A 23,553-nucleotide genomic window follows, 5' to 3' on the forward strand; every position below is an offset into this window, starting at 1 on the left:
TGCTGTCTGTGCGAGTCAGCTGTGCGTCTTCCCGGGCAGGGCCTCTTCTGCACGGGTGAGGTCTGCGCTAGGTACCTCCAGGCCCAGGTGGGGCAGTAATGGGGGCTCAGAACTGTCAGGAAGATATGTGGGATCCCGAGAGCCCTACGGGCAGCAGCGGCCCTGAGCCCTTGGGATGTTCCCAGAGCCGGGCCAACTCCTGCTTCCTGAGGCCAGCTCTGGGCAGGGATGTTGGGGTGAGGGGACCTGTGTCCGTTTGGGTGAGCTTCCAGGCATGGGAGCCTGCCTTCGTAGGCTCCTGGGATGAGGAGGCCCCAGATCACAGGTTGTATCTTGCCTGTGTCCTTTGGGGAGTAGCCAGGTCGACACTCTGGCCTGTCTGCATTCTCTGGCCAGCGTGAATTGTTTTGTGGCCAGCTGGTCATTGGAAAATTGCATTGAAAGGGAAGTGGGAGGGTTTCAGCTGACCTAGTGGACAACACACTGGGTTCTGACCCCTGGTCACTTTCTCCCATGGCTTGTGGCACATTTGGAAGAGCCTTCACTTGGGGCCACAGGACTGGTGCTGTAGCTGGTGGCTGTCCCTTGCCTGATGGTATTGCATCCCATGCTGGAGCAGGGATGGTGGCCATGGGGTCCTGGGGTTTCCCTCCATTGCTGTCGCTGCAGCAACTGGAGTGGATGCACTCGGAAGGTGCCCCGAGGTCCACACATTCAATTCCCATTTGTTTTCTTTGTCCTTTATCTGATGTCCAGCCCCTGGTTTCTCTTCTGATGGCCTCCACCTCTTGATCTTTATAGCCACACATCTCAAAATGTTTGGAAGCTCAGCATCCATTCATATGGCTGAAACATGGAGTTTGTTTCCCATCTGTTTGGAATGTGCTGGTTGGGGATGCTTGACTTCACTGGTACCGGACCAAATCCAGGACGGCCTCTTGCTCCCCGATCAACCTTTTCTGCTTCCTTGCTTCAGCTGCATCTGACCTGCTGACTCAAATCTGTATTGCCAGCTGTGGAAACCACTTCAAAACCACAGGCTGATTACCCAAGGATCCATGTGGATTCCAGTCCCATTTCCTGGAGCTGCCATAACAAAGTATCACAAACTACCTTAAAACAGAAGCCGCTGTGTGGTCTTGATTCTGAGAGCCAGAAGTCTCTAGGACCGTGCGCCTTCCAAGGGCTCTAGGGGTGTGTTACAGGCTCCTAGTTTCTGGCAGTCACAGGGGGCATTACCTTGTAGATGCCCTGGCATTGTCTTCCATCTGTGGGCGTCTGTCCCTAACAGTCTCCTTCATAAGGACGTCAGTCATATTGGATTAGGGCCACCCTAATGGCCTCATTTGAAATGGGTTACCTACGCAAGGACCCTGTTTCCAAAGGACACTTTCTACGTATTATTGGATAGGACTTTAACAGCTTTTAGGGGGATGCTACTCAGTCCATAGCAATATCCAGCACTTACCTGCTCCAAACTTGTTCTGTGGAGTCACGGAAATTTTTTTTTTTTTTTTTGATTGGTGTCAGCACATCATCAGTTTCCAATCAGATTGTGGCTGTGCTGGCTCCCCTGCCTTACATCCTGCCCCTGGGGTCCAGACCTTGGCTCTTCCCCATGCCCTCTGCTCATCCTCATACCTGCCACTCCTGCCTGCGGCCCTCTGGGCGGCCCCATCTCCTTTCTCTGCTGTCCTGGCTGGCAGGTCTGCGTCCACCGGTGCAGCACTAGGGGAGCTCCCGGGGTGACAGGGAGGGCAGCCCTGGCGCAGGCCTTTGGGTCAGACCTTGAACGGCTCCCTGAATGTCAGGGCCTTTGCACACCCTACTTCCATGCTCTGCTTTCCTCCTCTGATCCCCCTTCAGAGCCCAGCTCTCCCGTGCCTCCATGCAGGACACTGGCTGTCCCTTCCAACGCCTGGTGTCTGGCCACCAGGGCAGGCAGCGCGCCGGGGCACGTGGGGCCCTCTAAGGTCCGCCGACAGGGGGCGCGGGAGCCCGGCCTCTTGCGGAGTGGCAACGGGAGACCGGAAGTCCCGCCCCGGAAGGAGTAGTGGGGAGACGGCGGAAGTGGAACGTGCCCCGCAGCCCTGGGCTGTGCTGTCTGCCTTGCCGGGCTTACCACCCCGTTTTCAAGCTGGCTTCTTCACGCCTCCTCCCGGTGTCCGCCACCCCTGTGACTGCGACGTCCTCCTCCTCCGAGTGCTGGGCGGCCAGCAGTCGCGTCCGGCTGTTGCAGGCGGTGGACACAGAGTACACCGCGGACTCGGTGGAGTGGTGCCCGCTGGAAGGCTGCAGGCACTTGCTAGTGTGCGGCACCTACCAGCTGCAGAAGCCGGACGACCAGCCTGCTGACCCGGTGAGCAAGGTGCGCGGTTTGCGCCGGGGGCGTGCAGGCCTGCCACCGCCAGGTGGCATTTCCCGAACAGCTGAGGCCCCAGGATGGAAGTCGTCCCTTAAGAAAGGCAAGAAAAGGTTCCTGAGAGGCAGAACTGACCACAAGCGTTGAGAGACCACCCTGATCCTCAGCAGGGGGAGGCTGAAAAGCGAAGGTCTTCCTGAAAAGGAAAAGCAGATGCGACGTTGGCCTAGTGGCCAAAACGTAGATTAGAAACTGCATCCTGAACGCAGGATGTCATCTCTGCAGGCATGGCTTAAGCTCATGGATAATGGCCAAAGTAAAGAGAAAAATGGGGTTTCGGAGGAGCTATACCTCATCTCTTGAGGGTATCTATGCGGACCCAAACCAGGACACTTTTAAGAGTGAAAGTTGTCACTGGAGCCACAAGCCTAAGGCAGGACTGTCCCAGGCAAACCGGGTCCTGTGGGGACCCTAACCATAGCTCCCCTTTTGCCCTTTAGAGGGGTCCCTCAGGACCCTTACCCACCTATTCATTCATCACATCCAAGAGAAGAGACTTCTCCAGCTCAGAATATCAGGGGTGCTGCTTCCAGGCAGAATTCTGGCGCCTGGGCAAACCTCTCCTTTGTCTCAGTCACTTTTCCCATCCCTTGGGTTCCTCGGTGGCTGTGAAGGGAATCAGTGAACACGTGCATTTTTTGTAGAGTGGACTGGATGTTGACGAGCCTCAGATCCGTTTAGGTCGTCTCTACCTGTATAGCTTCAATGAGGACAGCTCTGCTTGCCCGCTGGTTGAGGTCCAGAGAAGAGATACTGATGCCATCCTGGACATGAAATGGTACAGCTTTGATAACCATTCCCCTTCTTTGGAATCGTCGTGGGTACCTGTGTGTTGAGTCGGGAGCCTGATGCCTGGCAGCATCGACAAGAGGGGGGAAGCCTGAACTTTGGGTTTGTTTCCTTGTTGTCTTGTCCTGCCCACTTGGTGATGCCTGGAGGATGCTCCAGGCTTGGGGGCTTGTTTCCATTTTAAGTTTCTGAGCCCTGAAGTTTCTGTCCTGTGAAGTGATGCTAGTTTTCTGCTTCATAAATTGAGGAATCTTTTTTTTTTTTTTTTTTTTTTTTTTTTTTTACCATTTTTTGGGCGTTCCCGCAGCATATGGAGGTTCCCAGGCTAGGGAACAGCCACAGCAACACAGGATCTGAGCCTTGTCTGCAACCTACACCACAGCTCACGGCAGCGCCGGATCCTTAACCCACTGATCGAGACCAGGGATCGAACCTGCAACCTCATGGTTCCTAGTCGGATTCGTTAACCACTGAGCCACGACGGGAACTCCAATAAATTGGGGAATCTTGTTGCAACAAAATTGTAGGCCCCAACCCGGTTTTGGAGCTGAAACCTAGACAACAAGCTCCTGGGGTGCATCGTGCTCTGCTGTGTTCTGGGCACATCCTCTGCTCTTCCTGGCTCCTATGTTCTCTCCTCAGGTGTCACAGTCAGGTGGCTGGCCACGCCCTCTTGGGCGTGGCAGATGCTGGCGGGTCCATAGAACTGCTCGCTTGGTGCAATCCGAGGTCAGTGACTAGAGCCAGGCCGTGTGGAGGGTGGTAGGAACCTGGACAGAGGGTTTGGGAGGGAGGGTGTGTTGATAGAAGCATTCTTCCAGGATAGTTCTGCTCGTTGGTGAACTTTATCCTCTAAGGTAGCACACAGTCTATTTTAAGTTGGATGGGTTTTGCATCTAACTCCAAGAGGAAGAGACCTTATGTGTCACCAGCAGAAGGACTGAAGTGACAGGCCGGTCATTTACCTTCAGTGGACCTGAAAGTCCTGTAGGGAAAGCCCAGAGCTGCACTGTTGCGTTGATGCTGCTGGGGCTAGGAAGAGCAGTGGACTTCCTGGCTGACAGTGGTATTTCTTGTCGATAACTAGGACAGCACACAGTTTCTGTGTGTGTCTTCCCAAACACCTGGCAGTGACCCTGTGCCGTGCCTTTGCAAGAGGACCCATCTCAGTGTCGGCTGAGGGAGGGAACAGGAGGCACGGAGCGGGTGCCCTGGCCCTGGTGGGGACACACACTCCTGCATGTGCTGCGAGGGGGTTGGAGCAGCGTTCCTGCTGGCCTTGGGTTCACGGCAGCTGAGAGCTCATGTGGGAAAGGGCCTTGCTTCAGGCCAGCGGAGAGCAGCAGCCGTGTGTTAGGACTGAGGCAAGACATAGCTGAGGCCCATGGGCCCAGAACCAGGGTTCGAGACGGAGCAGGGAAAGCCAAGAGAGGAGCCTGTTGCTAGCGTTCAGCACTGTCTAGGTTGCTGAGATGGTAAAACTGACATGGGTCTCGGAAAGGCGAACAGTGGCTGGCTGTGGTTTTTAAACGGAGTTGTCTCTGTTCCTGGAGAAAGAACATGCCAGAGACTCTGGAGGCCTGGGGCGCTGGGGCGCCTGCACCAGGCCTTCCTCGAGCCTGTGCAGGTGCCGAGATGGGCTCTGGGAGCGCGTGGACAGCCAGGGCTCCAGGAAGCACAGACCTGCTACCCCTGAGGTCACACATGTGGGAAGTCCTTCGGGTGTGGGAGCTCCTGGGGACAGGGCGCAGTGCTGCAGCGTCCTCTGGTCCGGCTGTGAGTGAGCACGCGCTTTGCGGAACAGATGAGAGAACGATGGCAAAGCTGGACCAGAGGAACCATCTCCGCGGCGTCCCGGGGCTGAGTCCCTGGAATTGTGTTCCTTTCTCTCTGGCAGAACACTTTCCTCCTCCAGCTGTTCTCCCGCTTTGCCCTGGAGAAGCAGTGTCTGGCCCTGTCCTTGGACTGGTCCACTGGGAAAGCTGGAAGGTGAGGGCTGGCATTGGTCTTTCCTCTGAGGGTCCCTTCCTGTTTCTCGTTTGTTTGTTTTTTGTTGTCTTTTTGCCTTTTCTAGGGCCACTCCCGCAGCATATAGAGTTCCCAGGCCAGGGGTCCCATCAGAGCTGAAGCCACCGGCCTACGCCAGAGCCACAGCAATGTGGGATCGGAGCCACATCTAAGACCGACACCACAGCTCATGGCAACGCCGGATCCTTAACCCACTGAGCAAGGCCAGGGATCGAACCTGCAACGTCATGGTTCCTAATCGGATTCATTAACCATTGAGCCGCCACAGGAACTCCCCCTTCCTGTTTTCATGCAGGAGAGAATGAAAGCCGCCTTGTGTGGCCTGGGAATATCGCTGCCAGTCCCCTTCTAGAAAGAAAGTGGGGAAGCCCTTGCTGTGGCGCAACAGGATCCCCTGCGTCGTGGGAGCCGCTGGGACGCAGTGGGTGAGGGAACCGGCATTGCCACAGCTGCAGCGAAGGCTGAGACTGTGGTTCCAATCTGATCCCTGGCCTGTGAGCTCCATATGCCATGGGGGTGCCAAACATGACCAAAAGAAAGAAAGAGAGAGAGAGAGAGAGAGAGAGAAAGAAAGAAAATGCAGTAGTGTTTTCGTCGGGAGATGCTAATCCTGGTGCACTATGACAAGCTCATGGTAGCTTAGCTCTCTGCCCAGGCAGGCCTCTTGAGAGGCTTGTGCGCACGTCAGGTCCGTGGAAGCCCCTCTGTGACGTGTCTGGGGGCGTGAAGTGTTACCTGAGAACTGGAGGAGATGGCGAGTCTGCGTCAGTGAATCAATTCCGGCCCGATCTCTCCATTGGTTCCCCGTGTCCAGGGCCAGTGACCAGCCCTTGAAAATCATCAGCAGCGACTCCAGCGGACGGCTGCACCTCTTGCAGGTGAGCGAGGCCGGGCCAGGACTGCAGCATGTGGCCACGTGGCAGGCCCATCACTTTGAGGCCTGGATTGCTGCTTTCAATTACTGGCAGACGGAGACCGTGTATTCAGGTGAGCACTGGCGGGCTGTCCCCTCTCTGATGACTGGCCAGGGGGCGGGCAGGCGAGGTCTGAGTCGGGGGCTGATTCTGGACACATTGGGTCTGGAAGGCCCTGAATGGATGCTGTGTTTTCTGGGGCGAAGGCTGAGGTCAGCATTCATCACTTGGCTGTTTCTCGGACAGCGGAGCACAGGTTTCTGCTGCAGGCCTTGCGAGGTTTCAGGTGACACCACCCCCGGTGCTGGAGCAGCTCCTGTGAGCGCCCCACCTTTGGTGCCCTGGGTGTTGGACCCTGGCACTCAGTGCAGAAATCCAGTCAGATACCCCTGCTCTGCTGGTGCCCTGGGAGTGGGGGGCCGTGGGAGTGAGGGGGGGCCGTGGGAGTGAGGGGTGTGTAGGTGAGGGGGGCTCTTGGAGTGAGGGGGGCGCGGTCACCCCTTTTCCAGGCAAAGAGAAGTCATGGTGGGAGGGCCCATGGCTTGGGGAGGAGACCAAAGAGGAGCCACTGGGTTTGCGGAGCCAGAGGGGAGAGCCGGGCTCTGGTCTCCTGCATCCAGTTGCTGGCAGCGTGCTGGTGCCACCGCCAGCTCTGGGCAGGGCTGTTCCGCTGGCCTGTCCGGAGGTGCTGTCAGGGCCCCTCCCTCGGAGCCCGGCCCCGCCCTCCCGGCTTGTCCTTGTCCCTGGTTGTCTGGCCCGCGCCTAGACAGACTGCTTCTTCCCGGTAGCTCCCCCTTCTGCTCTGCGGCCCCTTCCCCGGCACCAAAGCCTTCGCTGGCCTCTGGCCTCTGTCTGGATCCGCTTCTCACGCTGTGCTGTCGCTTCCCTGGCCTCAGTGGCTGCCTCGCTTCCAGAAAGGACTGCCTTTGCCCAGAGCTCCTGCCCGGCTGCTCCCAGGCTCACTCTGAGGGTCTCCAGCTGACCCTTAGCCCCCAGCCTTGCACCTCCCTTCGTGTCCTGACCCCAGGACAGGGTTTGGTGGCCCACGTCAGCCCCCTTGCTCGCTCTCCGCTTGTCACGGAGCGACAGCCTGCGTTTGTTTGCAACCCTTTCCAGTCCACGTGCTCTCCAATCTCAGGCTAATTTTTGTTTGTTTGTTTGCTTTTTAGGGCCGCACATGCAGCCTATGGACGTTCCCAGGCCAGAGGTCAAATCAGTGCTGCACCTGCCGGCCTACGCCACAGCCAGAGCAATGCAGGATCTGAGTCGCATCTGTGACCTACACAGTTCGTGGCAACACGGGTCCTTAACCCACTGAGTGAGGCCAGGGGAGTCCTCAAGGACACTAGTTGGGTTCATTACTCCTGAGCCGTGGTAGGAATGCCTCAGTTTAATTTTTTTTAATTCTGCTTTTCGGGCAGAGCTCAGCTAAACCCTCGTCTTTTGAGATGCTGTGCAGGGAGTTCCACTGTGGCTCAGTGGGTAAAGAACCTGACATAGTATCCATCAGGACGCAGGTTCAATCCCTGGCCCCACTCCGTGGGTTAAGGATCTGGCATTGCCGTGAGCTGTGGTCTCAGATGTGGCCCAGTCTGGTGTGGCTGTGGCTGTGGTGTAGGCCGGCAGCTACAGCTCCAATTCAGCCCCTAGCCTGGGAACCTCCGTGGGTCACATGTGTGGCTGTAAGAAAAAGGAAGAAAGAAGGAAAGACACAAACAAACTGGCAGCTTCCGTCCTCCACGCTCATTCTCACGGCACCCTGTGCTCATCCTCGTGACGATCGCAGGTGCTTCTTGTCTTTTTAGGGCTGCACTCCTAGCCTGGGAGTTTCCATATGCCTCAAGTGCAGCCCTAAAAACAAAGAAAATGAAAGCAACCCCAAGACGTGGTCATGGTGCTTGAAGGAAGGCAGGAAAGGCTGCAGAGCGAGGCCTACAGAGGAGCCGAAAGGAGCAAAAGCCAAAACAAAATGCACAGGCCTGAGCACACCACCGTCCCCCACCCACCCACCCACCCATAACCCTTCCATCCGTCCATCCACCCGCACAGCCATCCACAGGTGCTCAGCGGCGCGCCGCAGATGCCTGTGACAGCAACAGCTGCGACCTGCGACCACGGGGGCCGCAGAATCGGTCCATCCCGGCCCTGAGCCTGTGGCTGAGCCTCAAATGTGAGCTGCCATTCTTTGTAAAGAAAACCGGGTTATAGGTTTTTTGACACATGGGTTTCTCCTCTTTCTTTTCCACCCCACGTGTGCTCCGCCAGGAGAGCCTCCGCTCACCCTTCGCACAAGACAGCCTTCCCGCCTGCCCAAGCCCTTCTCCTCACTCAGCTGCGTGACACACCAGCCCTTGCCCTCGCCCCGCAGTCTGTACCCACACCTTCGCAACAGGGCTCCTCTTACCCTTGGTCGTCGTTGTCTTTTTTTTTTTTTTTTGTCTTTTTAGGGCCGCACCTGTGGCATATGGAGGTTCCCAGACTGAGGGTTGAATCCGAGCTCTAGCTGCCAGCCTACACCACAGCCACAGCAATGCCGGATCCTTAACCCACTGAGCGAGGCCAGGGATCGAACCTGCGTCCTCATGGATACTAGTCAGATTCGTTTCCGCTGGGCCACGACGGGAACTCCCTCTTATATTTTAAAACACGTCAGAAAGCATCATTCTTCTGTTCAGTGCTCTACAACAGCTCCACTCCACTCTGAGCCAAAGCCAGAGCCCTCCCTGTGGCCTGCAAGGCCCCGCACCCTGGCTGTTCCTCCTGCTCTCACAACCTTCTCTTCTGCTGTGCGCGCCTGTCATTCTGGCCATGCTGGCTACTCACAGCTCTTCAGACTCACCGGGCTCTGAAACAGGACAGCCTGCACCTGCCCGCGTCACCCCGGACCCCCTCAGCTTGCTCTACCCTTTTTCTTTCCCGAGCACTTGTCGCCTGCTGTGGGTGTCACGCTTATCAGTACACATTACACTCCGTGGTCGCTGTTCCCCTCCCTCGTGATGGAAGCTCAGTGGAAGCAGGGGCTTCCGTCTGTCTTATTCTCCCAGGCTCCCAACCCTCTGGAACAGTGCTTGGCACATAGTAGGTGCTCAGTAGACATGCGTTGAGTGCATTAGTCTCCAACTGTTAAATTACTGCCCTACTATGCCCTTGGTATGAATTTGCTAAGCCTCAAGGTGGAACTAACCCACAAGTGAAAGCTCAGATTACATATCTGTCCTTCCCCGAGACTGTTGAAGGGTGTGACAGCAAGTAATCCAGAAAGGAGCCTCTCTCAGGGGGCGATAAGCATTAACTATGTGATCCTAGGAGTTCCCATTGTGACTCAGCAGTAATGAACCTGACTAGTACCCGTGAGGATGCAGATTCAATCCCTGGCCTTGCTCCGTAGATGAAGGATCCGGCATTGTTGTGAGCTGTGGTGTAGGTTGCCAACGAGGCTCAGATCCCGCGTTGCTGTGGCTGTGCTGTCAGCCGGCAGCTGCAGCTCATAACGGCCCTGGCCCGGGACCTGCCGTGTGCTGCAGGTGCAGCCCTGGAGAGAAAACAGACGGTGTTTCCCTTTAAGACACTTGGAAGTGTTCCGTAGCTTCCCAGAACTTTAAAAAACCCTCCCTGTCCGATGCCTCCTGCATGCAGGTCTTGTTCAGAACTCTTTTTTTCTTTTTAATTTAAAATGTTTCTCTTTAAGGCCGCACCTGCAGCATATGGAAGTTTCCAGGCTAGGGGTCGAATCAGAGTTGCAGCTCTTGGCCTGTACCACAGCCACAGCAACATGGGATCCAAGCTGCACCTTCAGATTCACCACAGCTCATGACAACACTGGATCCTTAACCCACAGAGGGAGGCCAGGGATCGAGCCTGTGTCCTCGTGGATCCTAGTTGGTTCTTAAGCTGCTGAGCCACATGGGAGCTCCTTGTTCAGAGCTCTTTGACGCATCAGTTCTTATTCCTGGCAGTCAGGAGCCTGAAGGGTGAGTCACCTGTGACCTGATCATTCTGCCTGTAGCTTCCGCGTCCGCCTTTTTCCTGCGGGCGTAGCCTCAGTCTTTCCCTTCCTCTCTGCCGGTGTCTGAGGGGCGACTCTTTCTGGGGGGTTGTCTTTGGGGTTCTGCGTGGCGGCAGCTCGCGGCAAGGAAGAGGCACGCGGGAGCATCTCCTCCCAGACACGAATCCCGTCCCTGAGGGACGGCCCCTTCCTCGTCGGTGCCTTCGGTTGGCAGTGAGCCTCGCTGTCTGCACGCAGGTGGGGACGATGGCCTTCTGAGAGGCTGGGACACCAGGCTGCCCAGCACCCCCGTGTTCACGAGCAGGAGGTAAATCCTCAAGGGGCCAGCGCTCGCCCCCTCCGCGGGCTTCCACTGGCAGAGGGGCCCTGCTCAGGCCTTGCCCTCTGCCTGCAGACACTCCATGGGCGTGTGCAGCATCCAAGTAGCCCCCATCGGGAGAACATCCTGGCCACGGGGAGGTGAGTCCCCTGGGGTCTGCACCTGTCCCTTCCTGTCCTTGCGCCGGCTGACCTGTGTGCTCTTCGGCTGGGCCAAGCCTCAAGCCAGAGCGCAGGGGCTGGGGTTCGGGAAGGGGCCCCGTCCTGGTGGGCGGTGCTCTGGGCTCCGGGCCTTGCGGAGCGGGCGTTACTGTGGTGCGCGCCCCCTGTGACCGATGCCTTTCAGCTATGACGAGCACGTTCTACTTTGGGACACTCGGAGCATGAAGGAGCCGTTCACAGACGTGCCTGTGCAGGGCGGGGTGTGGAGGCTCAAGTGGCACCCTTTCCACCACCACCTGCTCCTGGCTGCGTGTATGCACAGTGGCTTTAAGATCCTCAACTGCCAAAAGGCAATAGGTGAGTGGGGACCCGCGGCGGCCGGGCCTGGGGTGGGGGCCCCCAGCTTCCTGCCCCTTGCTCCGCTGAGCTCTTCTTCCCAGGCTCACCCCCAGGCCTCGCCGTGACTCCTAACGCTGCCAATTGCAGAATCTCAGTGTCAAGCATGCCCTCTCAACCCGTGGCGCCACCCTGGCGCCTCAGCTGTGTGGCTTCCTGCTGCACGCCGCGGTTTTCTGGCCCTGTTGGCCCCTCTCCTCGGGAGCGTCGGTGCTGGGCGCTTGCACAGCCGTCCCTGCCCCACCTTCGGCCAAGGCTGCCTCCTCTGTGGTCTCACGTCCCAGACGCGGTGCCCTCCTCCTTCGGCCCGCCATCTGGGCAGAGGCCAGCCCTGCCTGACCAGGGGCAGCCCCCTGCACAGGCTGGCACTGCGGGAGCCCTCGGGATCGCAGGCGAACCTGCACCTTTCTCTAGCCGGTAACGCTCACTGTCAGGACCGGGGCGTGTTTTCTTTTCTTAAACCCCTGGTGCCTGCTCTTCCCCCGCGTCCCCCCAGATCTCCCGGCCTCTCCTTGGTGCATGGAGAGGGCTGTAGGCCGCACGGCCTTCCCGTCGTGGCTGCAAGGCCAGTCTCCTCCCGCAGCGGCTCTCAGGGGCTTCCTCCCGGGCCCTTGGGCCTCCGTCTCGGCGCCGACTCTCGCCCCTGGGTCAGCGCCGTCCCGGTTCCCGGGGAAGGGTCTGCAGCCTTCTCTGTCCCGTGGGCATCGAGGGTGGGGCGTTCTCCTCTGAGCGTCCCCTGAGCCTGCGTGAGGCGCTTTCGTCCAGCCGCCCTGGTGATTTCTTCCTGACGCAGGCGTTGTCTAGAGCGTGGGTTTGATTTCCACATCTGTGCAAGCATCCTAAATTTCTCTCTGTGGCTGACTTCTAATTTTCTTCCACCGTGGGTTCCTTTTAGGTTTATCGGAACGCGTTTGTGGCCTGGCCTATGGTCTGTCCGGGAGGCCCCCGCTGCCTCTGAGCGGAGTGTGTGTTCCGGCACCCTGGGCAGAGGGCCCTGCAGTGTCCGTTCGAAGCCTTGCTTAGCCGTCTCTGTCTGGCTGTTCCTCCCTGAAAGTCGTTTCTGCTCTTGTTGAATGGTGTCTGTCTGCTCCCTGATTTCTGTCTGTTTTTGTGGCAGAGGTCTCACGGCTGCGGCCGGAGATGTGGGAGGCTCACACGGGCGCTCTCCTGGCGCGCTGACCCGTGACCGGCACAGGGGTCCCTCTGCTACCTTCCTTCGGCGCCTCTCTGCAGCCCGTCTCATCTGGCACCAGGAGGGCCCCTCGCAGGTGCTCATTGCTTTCTGCTCACAGCTTTGCATCCGGAGTGTGTTCGCCTGTGCTGTGTGCTGTGGCCAGGACCACAGCAGTGACATTCCGCCCTCCTCTGTGGGCTCAGGAGTCACATGTGCTGCTTTGTCCGTTTACTGCTAATGGCGATGTGACCTAATGGTGGAGCTTGTCTCCCGTGGGTTTCTTCCCTGGGAAGGCCCTGTTTCCCCTTTGTCGTCACTCAGGGTCTGTGGTCGGAGTCTTTGAACCTATGTTTCTCACCAGCGTTTCGCTGAATCCATTGATGATTCTTGCCTGAGTAAATTATTACTGTAATTGCAAAATTGTGATTTTCTAACTATTAGATTCTTCATTTTTTATTAGCATTCTTTTATAAGGAAGCGCTTTCTTTTTCCTCGTGTCTGTCAGTTTCTTTTTTCCTTTTTTTTTTTTTTTTTTGTCCTTTTAGAGCCACACCTGTGGCATATGGAGGATCCCAGGCTAGGGGTCTAATTGGGGCTGTGGCTGCCGGCCTACACCACAGCCACAGTAACTCAGGATCTGAGCCACGTCTGCGCCCTACGCCACAGCTCATGGCAATGCCAGATCCTTAACCCACTGAGCAAGGGCAGGGATCGAACCTGCAACCTCATGGTTCCTAGTCGGGTTTGTTTCCGCTGTGCCAGGACAGGAACGCCCATGTCTGTCTGTTTTTATGTATTTACTCTCCACATACCTGGGTACCTGCAGGGGTGGGTGCCAGGACTCCCTGCAGGTACCAGGTCCCTGGCGTGAAACGATGTGGTCTTTGCATGTAAACTAAGCTCACCCTCGACGCTTTAGTCGTCTTTCGAGTGTTGATGACCGTGCTGCGAAGCCCACGCTCTGCTGTCAGTGGTAGACACCCAGTCCGCACTCTGGAAGTAGTTGTGGAGGCGGCATACTCACAGCTTGCTTTCTGGAATTTGCCTCTGGCTGTTTTCAGTCTGCAGCTGCTGTGGAGCCATGGGTGCAGAACCACAGCTCGCTGTAGGGGCTCACTGTCCCAGTTTCCATGGGCGCCCTTGACGCTGTCTGTGGTGGCGTGGTGTCCCCCCGTGTGTCCTCCTGGGTTCTGGGTGCAGTTAGCCCTCTGTATCCCAGGGTTCTGAACCTGCAGGTCCAACCCACTGAGAATCGCAGGGTTTTTGTTCTGTTTTGGTTTGGTTCTGGGCTTTGGATTTTCTGTTTTGTCATCCCCGGTACAATTGAGAGTCGCGGTTTTCCGTCCTCAGTGTCCGTGGACGGGGCGGGCCCGCTGCATTGCCTTGCTCTCTGCCCGGCGTGCTGCAGGTTCACTTCGTGTCTCGCCCTCCATGCCTGGGACCAGCTGCATCTCCAGGAAGGCCTGGATCCCCGTAGTGCTGAGTGTTGTTCAGAGTCCAAGACCTGGTTACCAGGTGTGCCTGTAGCGGCGGGTGCCGTGTGAGCAGCTCACCTCGCCCTGTGGTGTGTTACAGACACAGCATTTCTGCAGATTGGAGATTCGTGGTGAGCCCGTGTCGAGCACATCTGTTGGCTCCATTTTTCCGACAGCGTTTGCTCACATATCTCTTGTCCCATTTTAGTAATTCTCAAAATACTTCAAAACCCTCCACCTCCTTGCTGAAGGCTGATGATGCTTATCATGCTTTAGCAATAAAGTCTTTTTTAAATACACTTCTTAAAAACACGATGCTGTAGCACACTTACTGTATGCTACCGTTTGGTGTGAGTATAACTTTTCAGTCCGTTGGGAAACCAGACAATTGGTGTGATTTGTCGTACTGCAGTATTCCACTGTCGTTGTGCCCAGAAGCGAACCTGTGGGATCTGCAGGGTGTGGCTGTGTTCACACGTGTCTCTGTGTGCGTGGAGTCTGTGTGTGCATGCAGGCTAACGCATGTGTGTATGCACGTCTCTGTGAACGTGCACGTTTGTGTGCGTTATGTTTGTATACGTGTGTGCCCCGTGCTGTGTGTGTGTGTGCATTTAGAACCCGAGGCCAGAGTGACCCCCCGAGTCATTCCAGCCCCAGGGTTCTCTTGCCGCCCGCGTTCTGGGCGTCTTCCCGGCTCCCAGGACACGTTCACCCTCACTGATCACCGCTGGTTCAAACCAGCAGCAGCCCTGCAGGTTTCAGTGATGCGGAATTGCTCCCGCAGTTCCCTTGGCTACATCGGTTTGATTTAGTCAAAGTCCTGTGTTCAGAAGTTACTTGGCAGGGGCTTTTTTTCTGCGTGGTAATTGTATTTGAAGTACAATTAGGATCATTTTTCTCTCTTTCTCTCTTTTCTTTTTTGGCTGCCCTGGGGATTTCTTTTTTGGAAATCCGGGGCCAGGGATCTGATCCGAGCCATAGTTGCGACCTTTCGCAGCTGCGGCAACACTGGATCCTTAACTCACTGTGCTGGGCCTCGGGCCGTGTCCCAGGGCTCCTAAGACGCCGCCTATCCCGTGGTGCCACAGCAGCAACTCCTGTCTCTCTTTCTTAAAAGGATGTTTTTCTTCATCCTCATTGATTAAGTTTTTCTTTTTTCTTCTCTCTTTTTTTTTTTAAGGCCACACCCACAGCATATGGACGTTCCCAGGCTAGGGGTCGAATCAGAGCTGCAGCTGCTGGTCTACACCACAGCTACGGCAACGCCAGATCCTTAACCCACTGTGCGAAGCCAGGGATCAAACCCACATCCTCATAGATCTTAGGTTCGTTAACTGCTGAGCCATGATGGGAACTCCTCATTTTTCTTTCTTAATGTGTAAAAACATGAACGATGTTCTAGAAATTAAAATTATGTTAAAAAGTGCTCAGAAGAATATCGGCCCTTTCTTCCCTCTTTCCCACTCACCTCCTGCAGAAAACCCATTTCTTTAGGGTTTTGTTACAGTCGTGTATCTTTTTACAAATATAGGCATGTGTGTTTCTCTGTATATCCATACTTCTTTCTATATTTACTCTTTCATATTGTGTTTATTTCACTTTTAAAATACATCCTGGAAATCGTTCCATACTGGTTTTTAGAGAGCTTCCTTGTTTGTTTGTTTTTAAGTTATACATCACTCCATTTTGTGGGTATACTATAGTTTCTCTCTTCCAATTTTCTGTGTGTGTATAGATTATTTTCATATTTTTTAAATGTTTATTTGACCACGCCCACAGCATGTGGAGGTTCCTGGGCCAGGGACTGAACCCATGCCACGGCTGTAACTGGAGTCACAGCAGTGACAATGCCAGATCCTTAACCCACTGCACCACAAGGGGACTCCCTCCTCCAGTATTTTATCGTTACAAACAATGCTTCATGTATATTTTGTTTCGTTGGCGGTGTATCTTCAGGGTCACTGCCTAGAGGCGGGATTGCAGGGTCGAAGGACCAGTATGTGTCTAATATTGTTATCTCGCAGACACCTGTGAGAATGCCTGCTTCCTGCAGCCTGGCTAAGTTTGTCTCCCAGCTTTGGGAGTTTTGCATCTGATAAGTGTGAAGTGACCTCTCAAAGCAGTTTGAATTTGCATATCTCTAATTGTTGAAGGGCTGGTTTTATATTTTATTTTTTGTGAATTACCTTTGTCTATCTTTTGCCTGTTTTTCTCTCTGGCTTCTGCTCAGTCTTTGTCTCCCTTGGTTTAAAGAATTCTTTTGTATTAGTGACATTAGCCCTTTATCTCAGGTTTACATTGGAAATATTTTTTTTTCTGTTTGTTGTCTTGATTTTTTTTTTTTTTTGCCTGTAGTGTTTTTTTACCCCATGCAAAAGTTTTTTAAAAATGTAATCAAAGTTAAAGATTTTTTTTTCATGAAGTTGAGTTTTTTTTTTTTTTTTTTTTTTTTTTTTGGCTGCTCCTGTGGCATATGGAAGTTCCCCAGTCAGGGATCACATCTGAGCTTCAGCTGTGACCTGTGCTGGATCCTTAACCCACTCTGCCACAGTGAAATTCCAAGTCTAGATTTTAGATTTAAAAAGCCTTTCCCAGAGTTCCCGTTATGGCGCAGCGGAAACAAATCTGACTAGGAACCATGAAGTTGCAGGTTCAATCCCTGGCCTCATTCAGTGGGTTAAGGATCCAGTGCTGCCGTGAGCTATGGTGTAGGTCGCAGACACGGCTCGGATCCCGAGTTGCTGTGTCGGTGGTGTAGGCAGGCGGCTGTAGTTCTGATTGGACCCCTAGCCTGGGAATCTTCATATGCCGTGGGTGCAGCCCTAAAAAGACAAAAGGCAAAAAAAAAATAAAATAAAAATCTTTTCCCTGGACCTCCCATTGTGGCTCAGCGAGTTAAGGATCTGGCATTGCTGCGGCCTGCAGCATAGCTTGCAGATGCGGCTTGGATCTGGTGTTGCTGTGGCTGTGGTGCAGGCCATCAGCTGCAGCCTCCGTTGAAGCCCTAACCTGGAAACTTCCGTGTGCTGCCGGTGTGGCACTAAAAAGAAATGCAAAAGTTAAAAAAAAAAAAATGCAGCCTTCTCCCTCCCACATCCAGGGCATAGAGTTCACCAGCGTTTTCTCCTAGGACCTGTACGGTTTCACCTTTTAGTTGGACCCGTGTTCCTCCGTGTGGCGTGTGCCACGACCTCAACACCAGCTTATGGAAAGTCCCTCCACATCCGCCCTAGTGAACCGAGATGCCGCGTCTCGGGCATATGCACTTTTCAGGTGGACTTGGGCTGTCCTCCCAGGGGCTCTGTCTTCATGTGTTGGCAGCAGCTTCTTTGATGGTGGAAACTCTGTGGTGCATGTGTAACGGCCGCCTCTGGCTCTTCTTTTTCAAAGACTTGCTGACTATTCCAGTATTTGAACTTGGGTGTCCGCTTTGCTTGTCCCAGGAAAACAGCTTTTTTTTTTTTTTTTTTTTTTTTTTTTTGTCTTTTTGCCACTTCTTGGGCCACTTCCGAGGCACATGGAGGTTCCCAGGCTAGGGGTCCAATCGGAACTGTAGCTGCCAGCCTACACCAGAGCCACAGTAACGCTGGATCCGAGCCGCGTCTGCAACCTACACCACAGCCCACGGCAACACCGGATCGTTAACCCACTGAGCAAGGGCAGGGACCGAACCCGCCACCTCATGGTTCCTAGTCGGATTCGTTAACCACTGTGCCACGCCGGGAACTCCTTTTTTTTTTTTAACTAGGGATTGCATTAGATACCAATTAACAGCTGGCTTATTTACCATCTGGGGTCATTTTATTCAAGAAAGGGGATGGCTTTCCATTTGCCCCCATCTGCTTTGTATCTTTGAGAGGCTTCCGGCTCTCACTCCTCTGTGTCTAGGTACATTGCTTGTTAGCTTTATTCCTAAGTAATTTAGCTTTTGTGTTGCTATTGTAAGTGGAGTTTTCTCTTTCATTGTATCTTCTAACTGGATATTGTCAGAGTATTTGAAAGCTTCTGTTTTGGGGGGATGGTCATTTCATATTGTGCTATCTCACAAATTTTAAAAAATTGTTTCTGTCAGTTTCGTCATTGATCAGACTACTCGTGACCTACAGTTGCTGCAGCAGCGATGTGGGATCCTTTCACCCGCTGTCCGCGTCCCGGCCGGGGATGGAAGCTTCATGCTGGCCCAGCCAATCCTGCTGCACCACAGGGGCACTCAGGCCTGATGGATTTTTGAGTGATAGTTTCTTGTTAACTTTCTCTACATTTTCCCTTGGAAATTGGTTTGGTTAGGCATTATGTCTCTGCTGGGGTCAGTTTTGGTGAACCCTATTTTCCTAGGCGGTCGTTCATTTCATAACATTTTGAAATTGATTTGCCTAAAGATGTGTAAAGAAGTCATCTTTTTTTTTTTTTTTTTTTTTTGGTCTTTTTGCCATTTCTTGGGCCGCTCCCGTGGCATAGGGAGGTTCCCAGGCTAGGGGTCGAATTGGAGCTGTAGCCACCGGCCTACACCAGAGCCACAGCAACAAAGTTCTGAGCCGCGTCTGCAGCCTACACCACAGCTCACGGCAACGCTGGATCGTTAACCCACTGAGCAAGGGCAGGGACCGAACCCGCAACCTCATGGTTCCTAGTCGGATTTGTTAACCGCTGTGCTATGATAGGAACCCCTAGGCGAAGCACTTACGTTTGGAGGGTGTTAGTACCTGTTATTGCTGTGGTCACAGTGCTGCTTGTACTGTTTCTACCTGTCTCCACTGCGTGGAGCTTCCTGTCACTTGCTGCCTGCAGGTTCGGTTCATGCTCCACGTGCGCCTGAGCAGCAGCCCTGCTGCGCCAGCCATGTCAGGTGCTGGGCAGCATTGAGACTGCTGTGTCCACGCGGGGCCTGGGCCTGAGCCGGTGCTGCCGGTGGTTGTTGGGCACAAGCCTGTCATGGACCCTCACAGTCCCAGCGGTCGCACTGAGGGCACGGGCGGTCACATTGGGGGCATGGCGGTCACACTGAGGGCATGGCGGTCACACTGAGGGCACGGGCGGTCACATTGGGGGCATGGGCAGTCTTCTGGGAGCTTCCTTCCTCGGTGTGGCCGGTGTGTGTGTCTGCGTCCAGCTCCTCCCTGGAGCCGCCTCTGCTCAGGCCACGCCTGCGTTGGGAGTAGCGGCTAGTAGGTCTCCAGCACCGTGGTCGTCGTCTTGGCTGGTTTCTTGATCCCACCTGCCGTCAGCCTTTCCTCGTCGCCATTCCTGTCAGGATTCAGAGTGACTCGCGATCCCCGCACTTGGGAGGCCGCGTGGCCCCATCCGGGTGTCGCAGCCTCCAGGCTGGCTGCAGACCGAGTGCCGGCCCTTGGGCCTTCCAGCTGGTGACTCCTCAGCCACGTCCACCTGTCTGCAGGTCCTCGCACGCGGCAGGCTCTCCACCGCTGTGCTTCGCACGAGCGTGTTTCGCACGTCCCCCTTCCATCCAGCCTCCCTGCTGACTCCTTTGTTCTTGGCTTTGCGAGTCCTTGGCGAGGAGCTCTGCGGGGCGGGCTGCCTCCTCTCGGGTACACTGCGTGCTCACTGCAGGATGAAGGCCTGTGCTTTCCTGTCCTGTCCCCGTCTCAACAGCCCTGTGTGTGACAAGTATTTGCTCTTGGCCGATTCCCGTTCTGCGGGTGGGCCGGTGGGCTGGGCCCACTGGCTGAGGGTGATGGGATGAACCCTGGGATAACGTTCTGTTTCTCGTTCTGTTTCTCCTGTCCTCCTGTCTTGCTCCAGAGGAGAAGCGGGAGGCCTGTACAGTCTCTCTGTCCCACACCCTGCCCAACTCGCTGCTGTATGGGGTCGACTGGGCCTGGCTCCACTTCCACCGTCTCCCACAGACCCCGCCGTCATTCAGCAAAGGGTCCCTTCCCTGCAGGGACCCAGGAGCCAAAACAGCAGATCCGGTCTGTACCCTGAAGGCTGAGGGCCAGCCGCCAGCACCCTCTTTGGATCATTTAGTGGCCAGTGACGGAGAGGGTGGCACCAAGCTCCAGAGTGGAGACGAGCTGAAGGCTCCTCTCCAGCTGCTCACAGCTGTGGCGAAGAACGGCGGCCGGCCGCTCCCCTCGCGGATCGAGGCCTGTGGCTGTGACCACCCCCCGGAGGCAGCCGGCTCTGACATCAGCCTGCTAGCCACTTGCTCCTTCTATGATCACTGTCTCCGCTTCTGGCAGTGGGAGAACAGTTGAGCTTGGGAGGAAGTTGCTTGGTTTGAGATCAAAAGATCATTTCCACAAACAAAGCCAAGAGCACAGCCTCACCTCTCCTGAGAATAAAGTGTCCCCAGACCATCTCACTGAGATGCTTGCTGCGTGCACGTTTCTCATGGCGTCTACCGTGTGGCCAGTCAGAAAAGCTGTTGGCCTCTCTTAAATACATCGTACCTGCTAGGGCCCTTCAAAACGGTTCTTCTGTGGCTGCAGAGGGTCTTTGCTCTGGGCTTCGGTGCTGCTGGGGGGGCGGGCATGGTTCCCTGCTCTAACCTAATGGTTTCTTATGTTTTTGACGTTCATTTCATCACACTTACTTAAATGCTTGTATAGCCTCCTGTGCAGACAAGCGAATGAAGTGTGTACTTGTTCTTTTGTTTGTTTTTTTTGTCATTTGTCCTTTTTAGGGCCACACCATGGCATATGGAGGATCCCAGGCTAGGGGTCTAATTGGAGCCGTAGAGCCACAGCAAGGCCAGATCCGAGCCACGTCTGTGACCTACACCACAGCTCATGGCAACGCCGGATCCTTCACCCACTGAGGGAGGCTAGGGATTGAACCCGAAACCTCAGAGAAACCACAGCGGGAACTCAGGTGTGTATATGCCGAGTCGCTTTAGTGCACCCTCAGCTGGGAATGTTCTGAGTCACGCGGTGTGTTAGTCACATTTCCTCACTGAGGCTCCAGTAAACCAAGCAGCTTTCGAACCCGGACGCAGTCTAACTCCAGGAACTTAACTGTTTGTGACGGACCTGACGCCCGCGGATGAGTTTCTTCCCATCTCTGGAGGAGTGGAGGGTGAAGTACAGGCCACTTCGGCCTTTGTCAGCGCCGCAGTGCCCACGGACAGGGCACACGGGTGTCCCGAGTCAGAAACCACCAACCCCTTCCCTTGACTTTATTACGTTTTTATTTTTGACTGTCCTGAGGCCAGGGGTCAAACCCCAGCCATAGCAGTGTCAACACCAGATCCTTAACCCACCAAGCCACAAGGGAGGTCCTCCATGGCTCAGCTGTACTTTCTTTTGATATAACGCTACGTGCCAGTACAGGTCCAAATGTGTCAATGAACTTTCTTCTGGAGTTTATTTTAGGATATTTGTTTATTTTTTTGTCTTTTGTCTTTATAGGGCCGCACCCATGGTATATGGAGGTTCCCAGGCTAGGGGTCTAATTGGAGCTGCAGCTGCTAGCCTACACCACAGCCACAGCAATGCAGGGATCCGAGCCAGATCTTCAACCTACACAACTCACTGAGCGAGGTCAGGGATCGAACCTGCAACCTCATGGTTCCTAGTCGGATTTGTATCCACAGCACCATGACAAGAAGTCCGATTTTAGGATATTTAACTTAAGGGTCAATTAAATATGAGAATTAGAATCTGAAGGATCATGCACTGAAACAAGCAAACAAGGAGAAAAGACTATAGGATACTATGGGAAGCCTAGTTTTGTCACAAACTACATCTTTAGCTTTGCCCCAAGGGGGATGGTTTCACCTGATTTCCCCAAATTAGTTTCTTTGGAACTCATAAATATGCTCATGGATTGTTCCCTGGGGCAAAGGATCTGGGAGCTAAATTAACCTCCATCTGCCTTGTGAATTCTCTTCCTCCTGCAAGCTAAGCCACGGGTTTTCTTTTTTTTTTTTTTTTGGCCAAGCACCATGTGGCATGGCACCTGTGCCACAGCTGTAAACCAAAGCCACAGTAGGGACAACCAAAGCCAAAAGAGAACTTCTAAGCCAGTGTTCTTGCCTACTTTCCAGAACCTTTAGTTGGGTAAGGAACTTCGCCTGGGTCAATGCAACCTAAACTGTTACGTTGAATGCTCCCTTTTTGCAATTACCAAGTACCCAAAACAAACAGTTCAGAACAGCTAAAGTCTTTAATAGAGGGACAGGCCTCCCGACCCGCCACCCCGAGGCTAGGGTCAACAAAGAGGGTCGGTCCGGTCCAAGTGCTCAGTCCCAGGCACACCCTGCCTCCGCTGTTCGTCCGCTCCTAGCGCGGGAAGTTCTTGGGGTAAAGTTGGAAGAGCTTGCCTTCCTGCGTGGGCTCAAAGCCATACTTTTCCAGGTGCTCAGGGTCGAAAGTCCCGGCCTTAAAGTCCTTCTCGATGGCCGGCGCCGCCGTTTCTAGAAAGAGCTGCTTGGCCGTCAGGGGAGTGTCTGTGCCTTCTGGGGCGCGGTAGTTTACGTAGGGCTTGAGCTTGAAGCCGGCCAGCTCGGGAACCACCAGCTCTGGGATCATTTCCTTGATCTGCACGAACTTCCCGTCGCGGCCGTGGAAGCCGGTGCCCTTGGCGCCACGGCCCTTGCAGAAGGTGCGCGGGCCCCGCTTGCTGGTCCACTTGCTCATCCGGTCGGCGCCCCGCACCAGAGCGCGAGCCGCCCCACTCAAGAGGCCCATGCCGAGGCCCACACAACGCCAACGCTCTCCGGGCCTAGCGCACACCACGCGGCCACCGCCCGCTCCACCTACCAGGGCCCCGCAGTCGCCACACTCCGCTTCCGGCGCCCGCGGCAGCTTCCGGCACTACCCGGGCCGCCCCGCAGCAAGAGCAACTCGGATTGGCTAAGCTGCGTCCAATGTGCAGCCTCGGCCCTGCGAGGGGGCGTGCCCGGCGAGGATCCCGCCAATGCGCGGGGCGATCCCGCGTCAGGGTGGGGCGTCGGGAGCGCGGCCGTCGGGGGCGGAGCTTCGAGGCGAAGTACTGGTTGTCGGGAGGCGGCTGTCCGAAGCGCCGACGTCGAGGGCGGGGTTTCGGGGGAGTGACGGGAATCGTGGGCGGGGCCTCGGGGCGGAGGGACGGGAGCGCGGGCGTCGGGAACGCGCGGTCCCGGTGAGTCGCCTCCGAGCGCCCTGAGGTGGCGGGCCTGGGGGTCCCGTTCTGTGAGGAAGGATAGCCGTCCGCTCCCCCAGACCTCGCTGGCGCGTACCCAGCCCCTCAGGGCCGCTTGGCCCCGACGGCCCCAACCGGGCACCCCCAACCCCGACGCTCCTCAACCCGACGCTCCCAACCCCGACGGCCTCTACCCGACGGCCCCAACTCGACGCTCCTGAACCCCGAGGCTCCCAACCCGACGCCTTCCCCCCGGCACCCCCAACCTGACACCCCTTAACTCCCCTCCAACCCTACGTCCATAACCCCTCCCAACCGCCGCTCCCTAGCCTTGATGCTCCCGACCCCGCAGCCGCCGGCCCCCCGGTTCTCCCGCTTGGTCGCCTTCCTCTGACCCGGTGCAGGTGGAGCAAGGAAGGGCCCTTCTCGTGTGTAGCCCGGTGCTGGGGCCGTGAGCTCTGTCCCCTGCCAGCCTGGGGGGCCGGCGTGGGGAGACAGGCCTGGTCAGCAGAGCTGAGGTCACGGCACTGCTGGTCCCCGAGACATCCGAGAAGGCAGTTCCCCACGGGGACAGGGAGGACCCAGGACCTCTGACCAGTGAGCACAGGCTCCCGGACCCTCGGGGTGGGATTTTGGAAGAGACAAGCCGCTTCTCTCTGGTCGTGGCCCTGCTGAGGGCGCCTGGAGCCAGAGGGTGAAGGCCTCAGACATGGCTCCTGCCCCCGTGGCACAGAGGCCAGGCGTGCAGGGCTGGTCCCCACGTTCACTGCACCCGGGGCCCGCGCACC

At 55.7% G+C, this 23,553-nt stretch overlaps 3 protein-coding genes across 9 annotated transcripts in view; 2 read left to right on the plus strand and 1 right to left on the minus strand.

Moving 5' to 3' along the window:
• Nucleotides 1–1,988: 1,988 nt before the first annotated feature.
• On the plus strand, nt 1,989–20,010 carry DPH7 (diphthamide biosynthesis 7). Its single transcript, XM_021081115.1, is given in 11 exon segments — nt 1,989–2,368; nt 3,067–3,200; nt 3,854–3,940; nt 5,109–5,200; nt 5,535–5,664; nt 6,054–6,226; nt 10,397–10,466; nt 10,554–10,579; nt 10,582–10,618; nt 10,824–10,996; nt 19,445–20,010. Coding segments are annotated over 10 exon segments (1,251 nt in total). The 5' UTR covers nt 1,989–2,368; nt 3,067–3,192; the 3' UTR covers nt 19,900–20,010.
• Nucleotides 20,011–21,789: 1,779 nt separating this feature from the next.
• Nucleotides 21,790–22,464, minus strand: MRPL41 (mitochondrial ribosomal protein L41). The gene has a single exon (XM_021081118.1). It carries the CDS (start codon nt 22,330–22,332, stop codon nt 21,925–21,927), a length of 408 nt encoding a protein of 135 aa, XP_020936777.1. The 5' UTR covers nt 22,333–22,464; the 3' UTR covers nt 21,790–21,924.
• A 4-nt stretch (nt 22,465–22,468) lies between these two features.
• Nucleotides 22,469–23,553, plus strand: part of PNPLA7 (patatin like phospholipase domain containing 7) — a 61,781-nt gene continuing 60,696 nt past the window's right edge. For 4 of the 7 annotated variants that reach the window (XM_021081069.1, XM_021081070.1, XM_021081071.1 and 1 more), the window contains exon 1: nt 22,469–22,765. In XM_021081069.1, coding sequence (XP_020936728.1) covers nt 22,562–22,765 — 204 coding nt within the window. In that variant the 5' untranslated portion in view covers nt 22,469–22,561. The remainder of the gene's footprint in view (nt 22,766–23,553) is intronic. The other 3 variants (XM_021081072.1, XM_021081074.1, XM_021081075.1) reach the window with 1 other exon arrangement.

Source organism: Sus scrofa, unplaced genomic scaffold (assembly GCF_000003025.6).
Source record: "Sus scrofa isolate TJ Tabasco breed Duroc unplaced genomic scaffold, Sscrofa11.1 Contig1206, whole genome shotgun sequence".
NCBI classification, from domain to species: Eukaryota; Metazoa; Chordata; class Mammalia; order Artiodactyla; family Suidae; genus Sus; species Sus scrofa.